The sequence below is a fragment of the Polyodon spathula genome, chromosome 1 (assembly GCF_017654505.1).
Source record: "Polyodon spathula isolate WHYD16114869_AA chromosome 1, ASM1765450v1, whole genome shotgun sequence".
Taxonomy (NCBI): domain Eukaryota; kingdom Metazoa; phylum Chordata; class Actinopteri; order Acipenseriformes; family Polyodontidae; genus Polyodon; species Polyodon spathula.
The window spans coordinates 2,032,003-2,055,236 of NC_054534.1; the positions used below are offsets into that span (position 1 = coordinate 2,032,003).

The following is a 23,234-nucleotide window of genomic DNA, read 5'->3' on the forward strand; positions in this document are numbered from 1 at the left end:
CCGTTCTCAAAATGTGACATACTGTAGATATGCACAGCTACCAGCTTCACACAGATGCAACATACAGGCCTTTCACTGCAGGTATTAAGCCGACAGTGCTTTAAGATAATGCATGCTGTACAACAGCTGCAATTACACAAGACAACAGAGCCAGTAATACAAATACTGCGTTACCCCAGCTGTTAATAAGTAAGTAATATTCATCCTAATTTCATAATCAATTCCACATTACAGTACATTCCTTCACCCCAACCAGTCCCTCCCCTCTGCTGCTAAGCGGGCTGCTTCTCAGCCAGCTCTAGCTGCTGGAAACAAAATGTTTCTCCCGTCTAATTTGTGGCACACAGTACTTAAACCTGTCACTGCGGGCTCTGCTCACTATCGACTGCATTTTAATGGGGAGACTGAAATCCCCCTTGCTTGACTGGCTCCAGGCGTTTTCCCCACTGCCTGCCTGCGTGCAGGTGTGTCAGGGCAGTCGGGTACACCAGAGTTAATATCCATCGTCTCACCTAGTGTCACTCAAACACACAGCCAAGAAACTGCACTCAAGAGCTCAAGCATGAAATATTTACCCTCGGACCAAAACAGAGCACCTGGCTGCAAATACTGTCAATCACACAAGACATTAAAGAATTTAGGTTATCTACTGTATGCATTGTCACAGAAAGAAAAATCACAGAACTCCTTGTATTGCGTTTAATCAAATGACAAAAAATATGACCATTGTGCTTAACCTTGCTTACTTAAACTTTCAATGAAATATCTGCTGGCTTTGCTACGGTTCGAACAGCTGTTTCCCTCTTGTTATGGTAAATGCACAGTATAACCATGGAAAAAGCAGGGGGGGAAAACTGGTAAAGGACCATGCAAAAACAGCAGGGTGAGCTTTTATAAGGGTGACTATCCAGTTAAAACTGAACCAGCAGTGCGCAACACCACAGTGGACAGAGTGTGTGTGTGTGGGGGGGTAAGCTGCCCTCCTGCTGTGCTGCACACAGTGTGGCTCAAATTAGCGTGGCAGTGTCTCATAGCTGCAGGGATGAAGTCGAAGCAAGTGGAAACTGTTTAGCAGTGACCCACAGCTGACCCGGTTCAAACCACGACTCACTGTGAAGTGGTATTGGCTCGAGATAATGGTCCACATTGACCAGCAAGTGGCAGGCAAGCGTTGAAGTCTTCCCAGGGCAACTGTTCTCATGGCAACCTGTTCCACTGGCAAAGCAGCTGTGTGTTTCAATGGTAAAAAACAAACAATCAATTGAATAATAAAGTAAAGAACATACAAACTTCCAGTAAGAGTAACAGCAGTAATCACTTGATCAATCAGAACCCTACTTCAAGAGAAAAGCAGCTTCAGATTTCACTTCAGTCAGGATTACAGCACTGCAAGCATCACAAATAAGAATGGGAATAAGTCCAGAACAAACAATAAGAAAACTGCCAATCAGCAACTTGCTTACAGTACAAGAACGAAGAACAGAACTGGAACCCTGGCACCACTTTAACACAAATGAAACACACCGGCCCAGTGTGATCGTTGTGGTGGGCCGCTGGTCCAGCCGCAGCAGTCTGGTTTCCAGTGAGCTGATCTGTAATCAGCAGGTGCAGGAATCCTGTGAAAGGCTGTCTGGGAAGTGCTGCGCTACTTTGTGCCGACTAATCCAGGGGGTTTATTTGCGCCTGAACCAGGATCAAGAAATCTGTGTTAAATCAGAGAAACAGGACTAAATGCAGTTAAACCCTTCAGCGCAGTGCTCTTTCCACAATTACCCCTCCAGGCTTATACCACATGACCTTGGAGGCCTGTGTCCTTCAAGCTTGTTTCTGAATGAAAAATAACAGGAGTGCCAATACATAGCCTTCTACACTGAGCTACTCAAACCCACTGCCTTCCACACTGCAGCCACCACTGAGCTACTCAAACCCACTGCCTTCCACACTGCAGCCACCACTGAGCTACTCAAACCCACTGCCTTCCACACTGCACTGAGCTACTCAAACCCACTGCCTTCCACACTGCAGCCACCACTGAGCTACTCAAACCCACTGCCTTCCACACTGTAGCCCAGCACTCTAACCACTGAGCTGCTCAAAACCACTACTTTCCACACTGCAGCCCTGCACTCTAACCTTGTAAACTTTCTTATGTTCTTATGTTCTCTGGCCACAGCCTTTTCTGTTCAGTGGCAGGCGGCAGAATCTTACACAGTAAGTAGCTGTACAGCGAGGCACTACTGTAACTCTGCAAGAGATTTACTGGAAATCCTAATATTTCCTAAAACTTTAAAAAAAAATGTTCTGTTTCACATTTCTGTCCCTGCTGCAACAGAGTTTGTGAAAGAAAAAGCTACAGCATACATACAGCATCTATAGGGCACTGAGCATGTAAGAAATACAGTACACTATTACAAACACGTGTACAACATAACCCATTGAAATCTAAATCCAGACAGACATTTGAAAAGCCTCAGTCCTTGGCACTAACTATTAAAACCCAGGTAAGTGGTGCTTGATAAACACCTGGCTAATTTGATGGGCCGTGAACGAGACAGAGACAAAAGCCACTTGAACTTGATGCAATGTTGATTACCTCGCTGAGATTAATTGGAGAATGCTGTAATTCTCCTGCCCAGGTTATATCAAACCCAACTGGAGCACAGCATCCAAGCGAGAGGCTCTCCGAAACGTAAAACCAAGGAGCGCAGTAAGACCTGTAAACCCTAACACAGCAGAGGATCCACCTGCAGAGCAGCGGTGCACAGCTGCAGCACAGCATCCAAGCGAGAGGCTCTCCGAAACATAGGAAACTTAGAGTAGACTATAGAGCATATTCACAGTCCATGATATCATTAAACCAAGCCAATAGTCCCTAATGGAAAATGCAACAGTTTACACATTTATTTGACAATTCAATACCTGGTGAGCTGCACACAGTGCTCATGCCTGTACTGTACGTGCCGCAGAGTTTGGACAGATCTAGCTACTACTACCCGGGCATTATTTCACTATTTTTTTGTTTGTACGGAAACTAGGTTGTTACAGACTGTTCATGTGGAACGCTGCAAAGGTAAAATATGCAAAAAACGGAAAAGATAACAGAAGCCTTCGTGCTTTAACATGTCAACAAAGTGTCTGAAAACAGCCCAGGCGATTTTATTGCCTGCTCTGTCTTTGTATGGACTGTCTGTAAAGCTCCCCCAGGAATTTCAAGGGTCTATTGTGCTGTGAAAATGAAACAACAACTATGCACATCACTTAATACGATCATTCCTAGCTTCTTACAGTGAGAAATGCTTCTTCTAGCCTGATAGAGAAAGGCCTTCCCTTGCTGCATCCTCCTTGCTTGATGGTGTTCAGATTTCCAGTTGACTCAGTTATCTTGTGCCCTGCTATTAAGTCAAATGTATATGTGAAAAAGATCTATTTGCTTTTTATTGTATTTATTTTTTACATATTTAATTCACTGTGTGGATATTATCGTATGATTTGTGGGTATTATCGTTTCCATAATACTGAACACCTGATACTAAAACCAGCTATAAATCTAATTTCCTTAAAATTCACGAACCATCTGGTTGGTGGTCCTTGCATGGAAGCACCATGCTTCTTTGATGCACAGTGGGTCGTTTCATCCCTAAACTGTATTTGTAAATCAGAGCTCAGATGCAGTCCTATAGGAAAGGCCAGAGAACACAGAAATACAGGCTGGCAACCAGGCAAACTAAAGTCATTTCTTGATGCTCATACTGAAGCCCTTAAGCTCAGGGAGTCTTCCAGCACACATCTAAAAAAAGGGCTGGAATGATGAAGCAACACACTGAGCTTGCATCCTCCGCATCCGAAGCACTTCCAGCAACTGACCACACTCACCATGGCTCTGTCTTACTGTACACTGGGACAGCTTTACCAAGGGCTTTATACCAAAACACAACCTGCACCTCTTGAAAGGAAAGCAGAACTGTAAATGTTATGCATCTGGTAATACATCACACAGAAGGTTAATTTAACAACACGGCACAATTGTTTGTAACTACTTTTATGAGATGAACAGGTTGATTTTTACTGGTGCGAACACCTTGTTAAATCTGCCCTATTGCACTTTCCATGCAAGCAAGCCAGCAAATGTGTGCGAAACACTCACGACAGAATCAATTCCACAACAGGAATATAAAAAAGATGCAAACAGACCCGTTACAGCTTGCTCCTGGAGTCTACGCACAGCAGGTGAACACAGGGCAGCAGCAGCAATAACTGCACCCTAGGGTTGGTGTGTTATAATGCATGTTACAACACAACAGAAAACAAATCATGCTTGGGTACATACAAAACAGCTTGTATAATATACTAAACCTTCAGCAAAACAGCTTGTATAATATACTAAACCTTCAGCAAAACAGCTTGTATAATATACTAAACCTTCAGCAAAACAGCTTGTATAATATACTAAACCTTCAGCAAAACAGCTTGTATAATATACTAAACCTTCAGCAAAACAGCTTGTACAATATACTAAACTTTCAGCTGAACAGCTTGTATAATATATCAAAGTAAGCTTCAGCTTAAGAGTTCAAATAGGTCCATTTAAAAAAATAAAAATCAAACAGTTCATAATTGGTAATGGTTGTGGACTTTAAGCAGCTGAATGTCTCAGAATTGGTTGAATTCGGCATTACGAACCAGAATCGATGCATCATCTCTGGAGGGGCACCTGCTGGAGCTGCTTTCGCTTCTTCCTAACCAAGGTTCCTGTGACAGAGGGGCGAGCGTGCCAACCACTGTGTTACCATAGCAACCTCTGTTTATTGACACAATGTTTATTACTCTACTGGCTTGCTGCACACGAGCAAAGAGGAAATCTGCTCTGGTTCAGCCGCAGGGGTGTGAAGATGCACTAGTGTCCCGACACGATGTGTATCCCCAACATGCAGGTCACGATAGGATATGAATCACGATAGAGGCGACGGTCCTGAAGGGATGCTCTGTATTATGTGTAACAACATTATCATTAATGAACCGCTTTGGTAGAGACTGTATGACATGCTTTTGATCATATACAATGATGTATTATATCATGTAAAGAAAGTATCACGGTTCACCAGTAAGACTCCTATTGCATAGCAGTTTCGCTCATTTCAGGTTTTAACACAAGCTTGATTAGTCACAATGCATAAGTAACAAGCTCAGGTGTGTCTTAATAAACTGAAAGTAAAACCAGGATCGGATCAAACTGCATTGCAATGGGAGTCGTATTTCCATCCCTGCACAGTGAATCGTTACAACCCTACTTCGCCACTGACACTTGGTTAAGATTTGGAGTTTAAGGTGTGTGCACTGCCGCAGTGGTGACTTGTCAGTTCTTCATGTAACCTCAGTTGCAGAAGCAGATGAATGAACATCATTTATACAGAGCTGTGAAAACTGTTTCCAAAAAGCTCCAAATGGGATGTAGTACTGATTGACACATTCTGTGCTCTCACACACACAGTATTAGGGAAACGTTCTTCAAATGCAATGTCCTTTACAAAAGTTCACCATGGTAAAAGCATCGCAGTGTAACAGTGCATTGTGAAAACATGCTAAAAGCACAGGAAAGCACTGTAAAGAATAACAAGGTGTGGTAAAGCACATTCATAAACACAACAAACTAGGATAAACTATGGAAAATGCATTTATCAATGTATTTTATTGAAATATTAACGATGGCTTCCCTGAGCTTTTACCCCAGCTGAGGAAGATGGCCATTCAGTGCAATGGGTTTACCTTACAGTAGGTAGTACACTAGGTCTAGTTTCTGATAGTGTGTAACAATAAAATAATACAGTAAACAATATACTGTAGAAATCCTCATTAAAAAATCAATACATTGTGACTCTTGCTCGGTGATCATGTCTCTCCCACGCTACACTCTCCATGGTGAGCATGATAACTGGTTTGATTTTGCACCAATCTTCAAATCGTGCACACCTCGCCCCTTACAGGCATTTCCATCCGGCTGCAACCCAATCAATATTTCTTTATCTTTTTACCTATAGGTGTTTATTTGTTTTTTAACACTGATAGATTGTGTCTGCCTGTAAGAGACAGTCGGTCTCAATACGGATTTCAAGGTGAACAGATTCATTATTAACCACTCACACAATATTGATTTGCTCAGTGAAAGTTTTTCAGAGAATCTGGCTCTACGGAAGAAGAGTAGAACGCAGTGTTAGGAAGTGAGCTGCACAACCACGTCACAATCTGAGGGAGCTAGAGGAGGAAGCACCTGAGACACTGGGCCATGATATGAAGGCTCAGAAACAAAGAAAATCTCATCATGTTTTTGCATACGACTTATGCAGATAACATAACATCACTGAGCAGAACATTACATTTCAATTCAAAGGCAAAGCATGTTTATAGTTTTCAAAAGGGACAGAGTGAATCCAGTTTGTTTTTTTAAAAACAAAATTATACACATTTTACAAACAGTATTTACATGTACAATGTATTTAAAAATACAAGTATTACTGCATTCAAGCCAGATTCCTTGATTAATACTGTACACCCTGTGCAGTGCCTTTATATACAGTCTGTCACATCTCATGCCTTTATATACAGTCTGTCACATCTATGCTAGTCATCAAGGCCCCTAACAAACATACAAACTAATTCCTAGTCCAATAAATCAAGACGCAATTATTTCAAACAACTCAGCAGCAGCATTTCCCTTCTCAGATGGAACGATCCAGTCGCATTTCCAGATTGCTTTTATTCTCGGCTTCCGTTTCATGTTCAACCTTTTCAACCTGACATTTAAATGCCAGCAGCTGATCAGAACGTCTGGAGTAATCCTCTTGCTGAAAAGACACTTTGATCAATCTCATTATGTCAGGAGGCAGGCTGGGTGCCTCTGCAGGAAGGGAGACAGGGAGATGTCGGTTCTTTTGCTTCAGTCCAAGTTTGCATTGCAGAGAATCAAAAGAGTTTTCCAGTGTTGTCAAACCACTGACTGAGCGGATTTAGTTGTATATTTCCCAGTGAGATCAGATGGCAGTGGTGGCGTTGTGGTTTAGCTTATGTTAGATCAGGCTCAAGACAATGATAATTTAACATAATTTCCCATTTAAGATGTCATTTACATTTTAGTTTACGCGAGTGTCCTGCTGTGCTATGTAAAGCAAGTATGCCAGTGATGCAACCCACACAGTGGCTGCAAACACACAATTAAAGGTCAGGTGCCAGTGCTGGTGTATGAAAACAGACATGACTGAAGGTCTATGGGCATCTCTGATACTGTTCCCAAAGTTAATAGCCTCTTTACACCCACGAGACTGGCTGCAGATAAGTTCGCAGTGCGCCTGGCCAGTAGGGTGCGCTGCAGCACAGTGGGGTTACTCAGTCCATGATGATGAATATTAATAATAATAATAATAATAATAATAATAATAATAATAAAAATAATAATTTATTTTTATAATTTCAATATTACATCTTTTGCTATTTGTGGGCAATGAATTCCAGTGGATCTTAGTCCATTTTCCTCCAAGGTTGGATGGGGCTTCAATGGTAAGCAGTGCCGAGGCCCGCTGAAGGGAGTTATCTTGTTTACACTATATGCATGTTCAATTCTGACTCCAGATTTTCAGGATTTGGTAGAGAAATCCTCACAGCCCTGCACAGAACCCTTTTAGCAAGAATTAGAAAAGTGGTACAAAATGCATTAGTTCACTGAATCCAGTTAGTTTGGGCATGAAACCAGCTTTCACAGGACTTTCATACTGAAATTCAATATTTTGCTTTGTGCATGTAAAGCAAAGCTATTTAAATTCTACAGCGTGGAATGTAAAAATGGCGCAAGAGACTACAGAAGGGTGCCTCCATCACGAGCATCACCATACCTCTACACTGCCCTGGTTTGAAACTTCAAAGCAAACAGCTCATTTATACATCAGCGCCCTTGTGTCAAATGCTCTGGCCCATGAACTCACATAGCTGAGCATGCCACTCATCTACGACACCTCCCCCTGCAGAAAACAAGCAGAAACCTCACGGTGTAATGGATGAGTAAGTGTCACCAGGCTTCTATAACTAGCATTACATGCTTTGCAGCCTTGCACTAAACAGAATGTGCTTTTAAAGTAGGATTGTTCCTAAGCCGAGTCAGTCTTTCTGCCTACAGCAGCCTCATTCCACAAAGCATTTGATTCGCAGATTTCGCAGTATATTTCACAGCGAGACCACACGGCAGTGCTGGCGTGGTGTCTAAACTTAGATCGGACTCAAGACTCCACTCTCACAACTTGCTGGAGAGCAATGGGGTAAAAAATAGAAAATAAAACAGACATACCAGCAAAAGCACAATATACTACAGATTACAGGTTTGTATCACTGCACAGCAGACAATGTCATTCAAGATTATTTCTCCTTTTAAAGAGTTATCTTTTTTTTTTTTGTTAAAGCTGGTAAGTCAGTGCCGTATCACAAAGAAGTCACCAAGTCTGTAAAAATACATACCAACAGGTTCCTTTATTTATCCCCTGATTTCTGTACCAACTTGATGTAAACAATGGTTAAAGCAAGTTTCATCACAATTGGATTAGGGGTCCTCTAGATACTGGTAAAAATGTAGTTAACATAGAGATGGTCACTGTTTTTCTTTATATAAAAAAAAAGAATAAAAATACATACACAATTCAGACAATCCAGAATTGATTGCTGACAGTGAGCTAATCATTCTGCACTGAAACAGCAGTCTCCTGCTCCAACAGCCCCCCCCCCGGAAAAAAAAAGTAGCACAGGCTACACTGTCCACAAAAATACAGCCTCTGAAACACATTATTAAAACTCATACTGTACACTGACTAAGACTCAGAGTGCTGCTGGTTAAATCTGCTGGTCCATTGATTAGCACTATTATACACTAAGCACCGGGATTGAAGTAATGCAGACTAAACCAGTTGTCTTGTGCATTCAAAGAAGCATAATAGCAAGGGGGATAATATATGACTGCAGGGCTGTTGGACACAAACTAGCCTCTCTTTCAAACCTACCGAGCTAGTGTACTCTCTGCATCAGTCCCTGCTTGCCAAACAGGATCTATGAATAGATTGGACTTCAGGAAGGGGAGGGGGAGGTCAGTACCAGGGACATTCAATCCTGCAGAACACAGCTTCAGCAGTTTAAACTGTTCTTACAGTCCTGCAGGGTTAGAAACATAGTCGTCCTGGATTTCAGACCTGACCTGGGTTAGGGACTATTGCTCAGTCTGCTCTGAACTGATCACTCTTAAAGCATGAACAAGTCTCACTTGTAGGAGCTATGAGGGAGGAACAACTTATTTAACATCAGACTTGTGGCTCCTGATCATTTTAATAATATATTTAATGAGGCCAATTCTGAAACCCAGGGCTGGATGTAGGGAGCTACTGGGAGCTTCTAAACCTGAGCCGACTATCATTAATCAAGACTGATCCAACGTCAGGTTTTAAAGGAAAAGGTTAAAGGTGAGGGTCATTGTTTGGGCTAAGTGTAACATTCCAAGTTAACCCAGTGAAAGTGTTTCTTCATTGGTTTCACTTGGAAAGATAAATGAGCCCAGTGCTGATGGTCAGCACCTGCTTTCTATGGGAGCTCAGTCCGAATGATCGGTTGAGGCAGCACTACGAGCTGTTTCAAGGGCATGGAATCCATCAGCAGCAAGGTTTCAAAATCTGCTCAGTGCTCCTTGGCTCACTGCCTCTCCAGAGCAGAGGTTCATAAAACCCAGTTGCAATAAATGGTCATTAAACCAATTAGCTGGCTATCAACTGGAAGTGTTACAAGGAATCCCACAACACTGGGAAACAGCTCAGCTCAGGGCAGCATCTGCACCAGCTCTCAGAGATTGATTTATGTATTTGTGAGTGGTGTGGTGAACTTGGTTAGGCAAGGATGGAAATACAGTAAGACTCCTATTGCATAGCAGTTTCACCCATTCCAGGCTTTACTACCAGCTTGCTTAGCCACAGCATATAGGTAACAAGCTCAAGTGTATCTTATTAAACTCATACTAAATCCAGAAATAGATAGAACTGCTATGCAATAGGACTCTAATTTCCATATCCGTTGGGGAATTGCATTATTGCATATTATTATTATTATTATTATTATTATTATTATTATTATTATTATTATTATTATTATTATAGTACTGTTGAATTATTTTATTTGTGTCAATAGTATTATACTCTTAAATGTACATGTTTTATTATAAACTGGCATTATCAATAAGGCAACATGAAAGAAACAACTAGGATTAAAAAATGTGTACACTGTAGATAAAGACATACCAACACATTGTAAAATATGGTAACAGTTTTAAATGCATACAAGTCTTGGACACACACACACTAATCTGCAAATTTACTATACAGTAATTACATTTTATAGGAAAGCCCAATACAAAAGCACCCATATCAAACACAGAAACACAGTTTCTAGTTTGACAGTTACAATACATGGCATCAGATTTGAAAAGCTGAATGACTCTGGTGTCTCTTATGCATTTGGTACTAGTGTTGTAACATGAACAGATTGATTTTACTTTTACCAAAACAATCGTGATAAATCTGACCCCAGAGAGGTTTTTCAGCAGTCTTCAAAAATTGCAGATGGCTGGCAAACTATAGCGCATCGCGATGAACGAGCACTTGTGAATCGCGTATCCGGCGAGTTTTCTAATGGTTGTAACATTAGCAGCACTAGTATAGCAGCAGCTGTCAGGTAAATGAACGGGTATCCAATCGGAAAAGTTCAGGCACGGTGCGCAATCCGAGTTTTACCCCGATTAAGAAACTTTAAATCCAAAAGCGCGCGTTGTTCTGCTGTTTTATATTAAATGCATGATTACACAGCAACACAAACAGAAAAGAGGAGGTGAAGACACTTACTCGACTGCTTTTACAGCTGTTCATCTCTGCAGGTCTGAAGAAACAACACGCAAAGTTCTACTCCCCAAATCCGTCTGCGACTCGAGCTGCAATCTAAAAACGCCCCTTCTCCCGTGGTGCGGGGTACAGCAGCATCAGCAGCTGTGTAGGTCACCTACCCGGTGCCAGCGCAGGTCCCAACTCCGTCTCGTCATCTGATCGCGCTCATTCCTCCACAATACAAGTATTAGGACACTATAATATTTTAATATGCACGTTATAAGTAATACTAGCGCCAGAATTATAGCCAGATTTGGCTTCGAGGTACAGAAATCTCCCACCGGCGCTGGAATGACTTTGGTCCAACACTGAGGTGCTGAGTCAGGCAGCAGAGCCGGAGGTTAGGATTGAATAAAAACAGCTCTAGGCAGTCCACAAAAACCCCCTGAGTAAACGAAGACTGTGAGAGGGACAGAGGAAAAAGACGTGGAAAGGCAGGCCAGTCAATGAAAGAGAGAGAGCCAGGGTGAGTGCGTGCGCAACTCAGTCTTTTCCAGCCTATACCCTCACATCTGCTAATTTCCACAGCAAACGTGAAGAGATCAGGCATGAGATCAGGCATGACATCATTGCTGAGCTAACAATAGCAGCGGAGAATCGGGGGTAATATATATATGAGAGAGAGAGAGAGAATGAATACACACACGCACGCATTATGCATACATACTGTCAATACTGAAATAAGAGCAGTACACTCCAATATTGTGGGGAAATGGAATATGCATATTAAGTGTATAAAGGGTACACACAGCTACCCTGTAACACATGTACCTGTGCACTAGGAACTCGCTACATGTCAAATATGAATAGACACTTGTGTATACTTACAATAAAACAGTGTAGTAAATCTAAACATACTATACCTTTCATTTTACTGACTTTTTTCACTGTGCTGTATTATTATATTATTATTATTATTATTATTATTATTATTATTATTATTATTATTAGTTATTATTATTATTATTATTATTATTATTATTATTATATTATTATTATTATTATTATTATTATTATTATTATTATTATACGTATATTATACGTATATGTTATTGAAATGTTCAGGGGGCAGGACAGTCAGTTCAGAGCAGACTGCTGGCACCTGGTCATGTCAATACTTACCTAAACAAGGGGAGTTCTGAAAGCCAGGACAGGCTGCATCAGAGTGAGAGTTTCTCACCCCGTTAGACTGTGTTCTAAAACTGTACCAATGAATTCCAGCTGCAGCTGTTTGAAGTGACTGGCCCTGCAGTGTCTATTCCAAAACAGTCCCTACAGTCGGGGTATTAGAGACTGGATCATACGGTTAACATCCATGTGACCAAAGTCAGGGCTGCGGCTGTGCGAAGATCACGATGCATTACACTGTGTAACAATTTTTTTTTTTTTTTTTTTGTTCCTGGGTAGTAAGTGTTATTTCCTAATTGCTTATGCCTCAAAAGTATAGAAAATGGTTGTTATTCCCCACAAACTTTGCTTTTGTGACCAGGACAGTGATATTTCAAAATATCACTATTTCCAATGAGAAAACGGGCAAATGTATTTACAGTATAATCGTAAATCTCGAAAAACTACTCACTTCTAAATCTTTTGTAGTCATTTTTGTATTACTTTAGTATAAATACATGTTAATTTGGATTCATATGTTGTTTTTTTCTGACTTTATGTGAACGAAAAGACACACATTTGCCCGTTTTCCCATTGGAAATAGTGATATTTTGAAATATCACTGTCCTGGTCACAAAAGCAAAGTTTGTGGGGAATAATAACCATTTTCTATACTTTTGAGGCATAAGCAATTAGGAAATAACACTTACTACCCAGGAACAAAAATTGTGTTACATAGTGTTATTAAAACTACTAGCATTACCAGGGCATAGCTGCACCATAGTGTGCAGACAGACCAGCGCTACACTGCAGGCAAATACAATAGGATTGCAAGAGACCCCCAGCTGACCAGTGACACTGAGGAATCTTGCAACGACAGCCTTGTTCTTGAGTGTATATTCAATATCAAGTGTGAGCTTGGATTTTATACTGTCTGTGTGTTTCACACCTGTCCTGGCTAACAAAGCCCTTACCAGGCTGGTTTCACAGATCTTGACTAGCACTTCCATTCCTAAGGGAAATACTAAATAGCTAAAACATATAAAAATTCTATAGTATCCTACAATAGTCTAATTGGCTGGTCTTAATTGAGGGTTTTTACTATATACAGTACCAGTCAAAAGTTTGAGTACACTTGCTGGAAACTAGGTTTTTTTCATAATTGACAATCTTACGTCATGCAAAATTGTTACACAGTGTAATACAATATACAAAACATAAGGAGTATCAAAGCAATGTTCAAGAAAATTGAAAATTGTCTATAAATGTTGGATTTCTCAAAATAGCCACCCTTTGCCTTAATAACAGCCTCACAAACACGAGGCATTCGGTTAAGAAGTTTCAGCAGGAAATCACCTGACATGTCTTCCCAGCTCTTCTGCAGCAATTCCCAGAGATGTAGGGCACTTGTGGGTAGCTTTGCTTTGACTCTTCTGTCCAGTTTGTCCCATACAAGTTCTATGAGATTGAGGTCTGGAGACTGGGCAGGCCAGGTCATTAGATTGAGTTGTCCTTCACTTTCCTTCTTCGCCAGATAGTTCTTGCACAACTTTGAGGTGTGTTTCGGGTCATTATCTTGCTGAAGAATGAAGGACTGCCCAACTAGCCGTAATCCTGATGGAATGGCATGCCTCTGAAGTATGCTATGATAGCCATGCTGGTTGAGCTTGCCATGGACTTGGTAAAGATCACCAACTCTGTCACCAGCAAATCAACCCCAGACCATGGCACTGCCTCCTCCATGCATGACAGTGGGAACCACACATGCAGAACTCATGCGTTCACCCTCTCTGCGTCTTACAAATACTCAGCAGTTGGACTTTTGACTCATTGGTCCATAAGACCAACTTCCACTCCTCAAACATCCAGTTTCTGTGTTTTTTGGCCCAGGCAAGTCTCTTCCTCTTATTCTGCACTCTTAACAATGGTTTCTTTGCAACAATTCTTCCAGTTAGGCCAGCTTCACGCAATCTCCTCTGAACAGTTGATGTTGAAACATCTTTACTTCTAGTAGCATTTAGCTGAGCTTGTATTTCAGGGGCAGTTAATCACCGGTTTTGCAGACTTGTGACTCAAATGAACTTGTTCTCCGATTCTGAGGTCACCCTTGGCCTGCCTGACCTTGTTCAGTCCTCATGAGTTCCAGTTTTTTCAAATCGTTTGATTGTCTTGGCTACAGCAGTTACAGACACTTGCAAAGTTCTTGCGATTTGTCTTAAACATTGACCTTCATTTCTTAAAGTAATTACAGACAGTCTTTTTTCTTTGCTTATCTGAGCGTATTTTGCCATTTTTTGCTCCCTTACATTCAGGAATGACCAACATAAGAACATAAGAAAGTTTACAAAACGAGAGGAGGCCATTCGGCCCATCTTGCTTGTTTGGTTGTTAGTAGCTTATTGATCCCAGAATCTCATCAAGCAGCTTCTTGAAGGATCCCAGGGTGTCAGCTTCAACAACATTACTGGGGAGTTGATTCCAGACCCTCACAATTCTCTGTGTAAAAAAGTGCCTCCTATTTTCTGTTCTGAATGCCCCTTTGTCTAATCTCCATTTGTGACCCCTGGTCCTTGTTTCTTTTTTCAGGCTGAAAAAGTCCCTTGGGTCGACACTGTCAATACCGTTTAGAATTTTGAATGCTTGAATTAGGTCGCCACGTAGTCTTCTTTGTTCAAGACTGAACAGATTCAATTCTTTTAGCCTGTCTGCATATGACATGCCTTTTAAGCCCGGAATAATTCTGGTTGCTCTTCTTTGCACTCTTTCTAGAGCAGCAATATCTTTTTTATAGCGAGGTGACCAGAACTGCACACAATATTCAAGATGAGGTCTTACTAGTGCATTGTACAGTTTTAACATTACTTGCCTTGATTTAAATTCAACACTTTTCACAATGTATCCGAGCATCTTGTTAGCCTTTTTTATAGCTTCCCCACATTGTCTAGATGAAGACATTTCTGAGTCAACAAAAACTCCTAGGTCTTTTTCATAGATTCCTTCTCCAATTTCAGTATCTCCCATATGATATTTATAATGCACATTTTTATTTCCTGCGTGCAGTACCTTACACGTTTCTCTATTAAATGTCATTTGCCATGTGTCTGCCCAGTTCTGAATCTTGTTAGATCATTTTGAATGACCTTTGCTGCTGCAACAGTGTTTGCCACTCCTCCTACTTTTGTGTCGTCTGGAAATTTAACAAGTTTGCTTACTATACCAGAATCTAAATCATTAATGTAGGTTAGGAATAGCAGAGGACCTAATACTGATCCCTGTGGTACACCACTGGTTACCACACTCCATTCTGAGGTTTTTCCTCTAATCAATACTTTCTGTTTTCTACATGTTAACTACTCCCTAATCCATGTACTTGTGTTTCCTTGAATCCCAACTGCGTTCAGTTTGAGAATTAATCTTCTGTGCAGGACTTTGTCAAAAGCTTTCTGGAAATCTAAATAAACCATGTCATATGCTTTGCAATTATCCATTATTGATGTTGCATCCTCAAAAAAATCACGCAAGCATGTGCCTGTGCTACCTATATTTATAGTAATCATGGACCCTCACCTGTTAACAATAATTGGTGACAAAAGGTTAATTAGGTAACATGCTAGTTAACTCAGAGAACATCTAACAAAGACACTTTTATACTTAGGCCAGTGTTCTAACACCGTGTTATACACATTTCAGACTTTTAACTGACTTGGGCTTCAGACTGAAATCCCCTTGCTTTGGGTGACCATTTCATTGAAATTGACAAGATTTACATTTTCATTCAAATTAAAATTTTGAATGCAATTCACTTATGATTCAGCTTATATAAGCACACGTATCATATAATGAAATATTAAGTGTTTACAGACAAGTTTATACAGTTTAAAGCATAGATAATCATGAAAAACCTGGTTTCAAGCAGGTGTACTCAAACTTCTGACTGGTACTGTATAAACATGTAATCTGCAGTCAGTGCAATTCCTCACATATTTAAATATTTAAAATGACGCTACACATAATCAAACTCCATTCTGATTAAAGCTGCAGTTTCTTCCTCTTGTAAATAAAATGCAAACTCTTAATATCCTGGTTTTAAATAATACAATAAGAACGATTACAGTCAGGTATAGAACAATGAGACACATCTTCATTGCAGTAAATCCTGAGGTGCAACAATGAACAGCAGTGCAAACGGCATCATTTATCAGCTGCGAGGCAGGGGTCTGGTCTGCAGCTGCCCGAGCGCTAGGACCGAGATCACTGGCACACAACAGGGACCCAGACGCCTCAATATTACCCCCATCTGACTCAGGAACTATTTAATCACTTTGCAATTAAGGATAAGAGAGGCTGAAGGTATGGGGCGAAGGCAGCGGTGTGAAATTAAAGATGCAGTTCAAGCCCCCAGGGCTGTAAGTGTCCAGGAGATCTTTCACAGTGATACAGCTCTGCACTACCTTCTCTCCTAACCCCCTTTCACTGCACGCGAACAAGCCAGAGGAAGGGTAAGAGAATGCTAGGAATACAAACTATACCAGGTTTACATAATGGAGCAATCTCTTTGGCCGCATTAGAAAGATTGTTTCACAGCATCAGGCAGGCAAGCAAGCAAGCATGCCCTTCCAACACAGGTCTGGGCATGCAAGCCCACCTGCAAAACTATAATATTGTTATATTCTCATTGTATGCATCCTTCTTACTGCGTGTGTGTCCGCTATTCAGCTGTATTGTATTCCAAACAGCAATCATCAACCTGCGTCCGTTTAAAAGGAACAGCGCTCTTTCATTCATTTCCATTTCACACCTGACAAAAATACCAAAGCTTACCCCATGCTGGGTGAGGCTAGGCCTGCTGAATGCAGGGAACTGAATGTACTCTAAGACTAGGAGATGCTCATTTGAACTCCAGCTCAGCTCTGGCTGTCTCAAAATGTGGAATTCACTCTCTCTGGAAATGATCACTAGAAAAACAAGCCAACCAAAAAAGCAGGTATCAATCAGAGCCAATGTGTAGCGGTCCATTGTGTTTATTACTGCAGTGTTTGTAAATGGCATCCAGTAATGATACACTTTAAAACAGTTGCCTTTTAAAAGTACTGCTGCGAAATTGCATCGATGCCCATTCCAATTGAACCCAATTTCTGTGTTGAAGGTCCATGTTAATGGAGCAGCCTGTGTACTGTAGCAGGTGATGACCAAGAACATGTACGCATGGTTACAAATGCACATTGGTCCTGGGTTTCTGAACTACCAACAATGAAGAACACTATTGAAATGATCAGGGACCAGGAGTTTGAGACGTTACAGTAGGGACCCCTGATAATACCTTGTCCGTCTCTGTGACAGGGTGCAGCCTGTCTTTGTGTGTTTTTGTGGTGTTTAGAGTGGATGTGAGTCTGCTGTGTGGATCTGAGTGAATGAGTTTGTGTGAGGAATGTGTGAAAGGTACTGAAGCTGATGAGGTGCGAATTGCCCAATTAGCTGCAGCACCTGTATAAAAGGGAGTGTTGGGAGTGTTAGTTGGTGAGTGGCTTATTGCTGTGTATTTTGTGTTTAGGATTTACTGTTAACAGTGTTTTGTGTTTGTTCTTTTTATTTGGCCATCGTGCCTTTTTGTTTGGTAATTATTATTTAATTAAAAGTATTTCATTTGCTGCACTTTCTGTCTCTAAGTCTCCTCACTTTGGCTGCCCTGCCACAGTCTCCTAAAGTTGCACAAACACCTCCCAATAGAAAACCTGCATTCAGAAGAGACATATTCAATCTATGAAAAGAAGTGCAATCGGTTCAGAGCAGATCGAGCAAGCATCTGAAAGCTCACATTACTGGCCCAGTCACGCGCATTGCAATAATAAACTTCACTGAGGAGAGTTGGGAAGCCCAGGACTGGGTGCAGGGTTAAGGCTGCTACCCACCAGACACGGTGCGGCAAGCAGAACTGTGCAGTGTTGCATCAAAATGAATAGAACCTATACTTCTGAGAAGTATCTTTCACACCACAGGAGACACGACCGGCAACGCAGGAGCAGCACCAGGGAGGCACTGGAGTGACGCAAAATAAACAGGATTGAATCCTATTTTATGCGATTTGACAAGCGTTAACTAGGGCATTGAGCAATGAGAGAACAGCTTCAATGCATGTGGTCCACCAGGGTGAAGCAGCATCCAAAATGACGGAGGAAACAATAATATTTGCCGTTGAAAAAATAACCAGAGCTTTGACGAAGGGCATCACAATTATAAAGATACATATTTGAGAGATAATATATGGGAGTCCTTTTCGAAGGAGCTGTATAAGCCTGGTGTGTATGGTTTATTGCCATATATGTTGAAATACCGTCAGAGAAGACACTCATAATTTCCACATCATGTCGATGAATATGTACCAGTCTTACTCATAGTTTTGTCAAAAGCAATTTTGAACAGTTGTATAGCTCTGGCAGTTTTCAAACCTGTCGCATCGCCTCTTGTGTCTCTTCTGGTGTGTGTGGTCACGTCGCTGCCAAAGTGTCTGGTGTGTGTGGAGACCTTTAGCGTGTGTTTCTATCACATTGATATGGGAGGCAGCTCCACCTTCCTGGTGGACTCCACAGAGTAACAAGCCACTATCCACAGAGCTTTGTATTGCATTGAGTGAGATCTTATTTACCTTTATTTAAGCAGAAAAATCTCTTTTTTTTTGATGGAGACCTAGTCAAGAAATTGGCATGTCATGCAAAATGTACACTGCATATACAAATACACAACCAAACCAATACAAGCAAACTGAAAACAAAAAAAAACAAAAAATACAAAGAACAAACCAGATTATGCTGAATGTGCTGCGAAAAGTAATGAACACATTTGTTACAGTAAAACAAGCGCCACTCCAGAAAGGAGACAGGGACTCCAGCTGGAGCACTAACCTCACCGTGTCCCCGGGTCACTAGAGCGATCATCAGTCAGGTTCACCCCAGTCCTCAGCAGAATAAATATCCCCCTGGTTAATCAGATTACAGGCTGCAATCCAGGAATAGCTTGGAGACTTGTGAACCTACATACACAGTGCACAGGGGGCAACAAGAGCGAATTTCAGCACTTGCTAAACCAAAGAAGAAATACAAATAGCCAGAAGGGGCTTAAAAGAAATCCACGGAGTTCCACCAAAGCAGGACCAGCGAGCAGGCTGCTGAGTTTATTCACAAGCATCGGGATGGGAAATGGGCCAGTCTGCTTATATTGTAGATTTTAAAAGCTAGCATTTATAGAGCAAAGAGGTTAATAAAACCCAGTGGGGCCTATTTACAAAGAGTTTACTCCAGTCTTTCTTTCATTTAGTGAAAGTTACATAATGACAGCCAAACAACTTGAGAGAGCTCAAGTCTTAGACCTTGAATTATATTACTTGATAACAGTACTAGATTCTAGTTTAGCAAAATTATAAAATGAACATCTTTCAATAAGAGTAAAGACTGGATTAAACTCAGCATATACACCAGGACCTCCTAGCTTTGTTTTACCACAGTGAATAAACTATAGGAAAAAGGTTAGCACCAGCCCCAGCCTCCAGACAGCAGGAACACAATGTTGGCATCTCTCTGCCTTGTGCTTCGCATGCAAGCCCCATAGAGTGAGGCAGCCTGTGAAAGACGAGAGCCAGTGTTCAAACACACCTGCACTGTCTGAGAAGATCCTGGTCGAGTGCCGCCTGTGCAGGTAAACAAACACACACAGGAGACAAAGAGCGCTGCCTCACACAAAAACTGTGGAGCACAAAGCCTTCCCCGCGAGGACAGCCTGTGTGCAATTTGTGACATTATAAAATTAAAGTACAAACTGACAGACAACCTGACTGATCAATCAATGTTGACATGACTGGTTTAAACTGAAATGTTATGTCATCACATAAAAGCATTGAGATTCAGAGCAGATATATTGCTGACTGTCTACCAAGTCTCATCACAATTGACCAGGTATAAAATAGATCTGTGGCATGTTCTAAACATGCACATAGGCACAGTGCCTGCTCTACTAACCCACTGCCTGGAAAGGGGAACTGGTTTGAGAGGACAAAACCAACGCATTTCCCTCAATTTGTCAGAATGTCAAACACAGGGCGGGGCCTATAAATTCGACGATGGCTTGAACTCAATAAACAGCAAGCAGGCAGTCTAGAGGATCCGAACCAAGCTCCCCTTAAAAGCACTAGGAAAAGGGGACCATAAACAGGACGGTCCTTTCCACGAATGCACCCTGAGCCGCAGTCTGGGGTGAAGTTCATCCCCCACAGTGGGGCATTCATCCTACAGGGCAGAGGCTGACAGCAGAACAGATCTGTGTGTCAGTGAGAGGCGAGAACAAAACGGCTGTGCTGCTTTGATTGAATATTCTCTGCAGAGCGCTAATCTCACAAAGGTAGGCTTGTACTGTACCGTGTCCAGCTAGCAGCTCGGCAGCTGGATGGGGGCCAGATCATGGGGCACAGGATTTACCGGGCTAACATCCAGAGCAGGACGGAAAGACTTCCTCTCCAGCATTTATCAGGCTGAGCCCAGAGAGTTGAATCACAGCAGAACAGTAGAGAGACTGGCAAAGACTAGAAATGAGTCAGCAGCCGTGCTTCAATCTGAGCTAGGTGTCCTTCCAGACACAGTCTAAACTTAACTGGCATGAGCAGTCCGGGCACCTATCTTACTAGATGTGCAGGGTGTCAAGGATATCAAAGTTTATGAAGCAATTCGTCCTGGAGATGAACCTCTTCACTGTGCGTACATGAGCAGCGATGGTATCACAAACAGCAGCAATCCTTGCACAGTAAGCAACCTTTCCTGGAAGAGGGGTATTGAAGGGTTGCTTAGGTCTTGGTCCAAATTAAAGCCTAGGTTTATGTTATAACATCTCCTCCCTATAATACACTAAATATGCTTCATGCCATTGTTCACTTCTCAGGGATGCAAGTAAGACTCCTACTGCATAGCAGTTTCACCAACTTCGGGTTTTGCTACAGGCTTGATTAGCCACAGTGTATATAGTCCAACAAGCTCAGGTGTGTGTTATTTAACAGAGTAAAACCGGAATAGATCAATCTGCTATGCAATGGGAGGCTTATTTCCATCGTGGCTTCTGGATTGTTTATGACCACCCCTAGACTACAGCCCTAGATGGAGGTTTGATAAAAGCCCCTTAGTCCTGCAATAACCAGATGTATTAATATCCTTCTAGCCCGGTGTTCATATTATGTAGAGCTGGATCTGATCAAATGCTCTGTGTGCTCCTGCTGAAACTGCACAGCTCAGTTTGCTGATTGGCTTTCTGCTGCTGGTAAATCCAAATTATCCCCTGGTTGGTGATTAGCCAGGACTCAGGGTAATGCACTTTCAGAAATTACACTCAGTCTGTCTCTCTTTAAAAAGAATGAGGGTTAATCAGGAAACGGGCTAATGGATTCAATCAACATCATTAGGACTGCAGCGCGACTGTGAAGTGTCTGTAAACTCAACGCCGAGTCAATGATCTTATCGTACAGTCAGAAAGGGACTACAGTAAAACGCAGACATTGCTTTCTCTCAGTTTCTTTATTATTATTATTATGGTTTCTGACTGCATCGCATCTCCTCCTACAGTTTTAAACTGATCAGCTCGACACTTGGCTCAACTATTGCACTCTATCTGCCGTGTGATGCTGTTACTTTTGGTGCCGATCGGACTTACGGTTTTGGGGGTTGCAGGTCAGGACCCCCAAAACTTAAACAGCTTATAACTCCTTACAGGGACAAAATAGGGGCATAGTTACTATTGAACATGTATAGGAACCCATTGGTTCTGTATAAGACCAATGTTTTTTCCGTTGAACTATGACCTTCCTAGACCAAAATAATGGACATTTGGCTAATTAAAAAATGACCACTAAAACTGGACAACTCATAACGCCTGAGAGAGGGCAGATAGGCGCATAATTTGTATTGAACACGTATAGTAGCCATTGTATGCTCTAAAAAAATTTCCTTTCTGTTTAATTTGACCTTTGACCTTTCGTTACTGGTCAAACTGGACAAGTAAATGCTAAGAGCTAAAATCTCCCTAAATACTGCAGATAGACTCATATGTACTATTGGACACTTATAAGAAACCAACCAAGAGCTTTCTAAAAATGTCTTCGACTTTGACCTCTCATTCATGGTCAAACTGGACAATAGACTGTTTTAACAGCTTCTGTCTAATGCTCCCTTGTAATGTATTACAGTTTTAAAGCGACCAGTTCAATAGGCAAACAGCATCAATGCTCGCGTTTTACAACGCAGTCGAAGTTTCCCCAGAAACTTCCATTCCAGTTACAATTGATTTCTTACATTCAGTATATATTATCAGTTATGCTAAGGGGAAAAATAAAACACAGACACAAAAAAAAAAACCTGTGCACGCACACATTATAATGAACAAACACAACTCTCCAATGCTACAACAATTACCAGTTAGCCTGCACTGATGTGACGTATAAACATGTAAAACAGTCTCCATAAACACCTGTACTCATCCCTGGAGCTGTACAGCGCCCGGACTCAACATCAGAAGCAATGCTGTGTCCAGCAGCCCGGACTCAACATCAGAAGCAATGCTGTGTCCAGCAGCCCGGACTCAACATCAGAAGCAATGCTGTGTCCAGCAGCCCGGACTCAACATCAGAAGCAATGCTGTGTCCAGCAGCCCGGACTCAACATCAGAAGCAATGCTGTGTCCAGCAGCCCGGACTCAACATCAGAAGCAATGCTGTGTCCAGCAGCCCGGACTCAACATCAGAAGCAATGCTGTGTCCAGCAGCCCGGACTCAACATCAGAAGCAATGCTGTGTCCAGCAGCCCGGACTCAACATCAGAAGCAATGCTGTGTCCAGCAGCCCGGACTCAACATCAGAAGCAATGCTGTGTCCAGCAGCCCGGACTCAACATCAGAAGCAATGCTGTGTCCAGCAGCTGCAGACCACACTTCTGTGTAAAGGGAGTGTGGCAGGGCTGAGGACCAATGTCTTTTAGTTTGGTTAGATATGGCAAGGCTGGGGGGTTGGACTCCCCTCCTGTCTGGTTGAAATGTCATGTGCAGCAGGTGGCCAGGTGTCAATTGACTACCGGTAACTGATCACATTAACCCTGATCACCTGCCTTTAAAAAGGAGGACCACAGAGAGTTTAGGGCAGGGGTTAGTTTAGGG

At 41.8% G+C, this 23,234-nt stretch overlaps 1 protein-coding gene across 4 annotated transcripts in view; it reads right to left on the reverse strand.

Annotated features, from left to right (window-relative positions):
- The window catches only part of LOC121308062 (rhotekin-like), a 123,716-nt gene that overhangs the window by 64,491 nt on the left and 35,991 nt on the right, over nucleotides 1–23,234 (reverse strand). The window contains exon 1 of one of the 4 annotated variants that reach the window (XM_041240512.1): nucleotides 10,911–11,440. The exons of the other annotated variants lie outside the window; for them this stretch is intronic. Within the exon in view, the coding sequence (XP_041096446.1) occupies nucleotides 10,911–10,934 (24 nt within the window). The 5' untranslated portion in view covers nucleotides 10,935–11,440. Of the gene's footprint in view, nucleotides 1–10,910; nucleotides 11,441–23,234 lie in introns of those variants that run through there. 4 annotated transcript variants of the gene reach the window in all.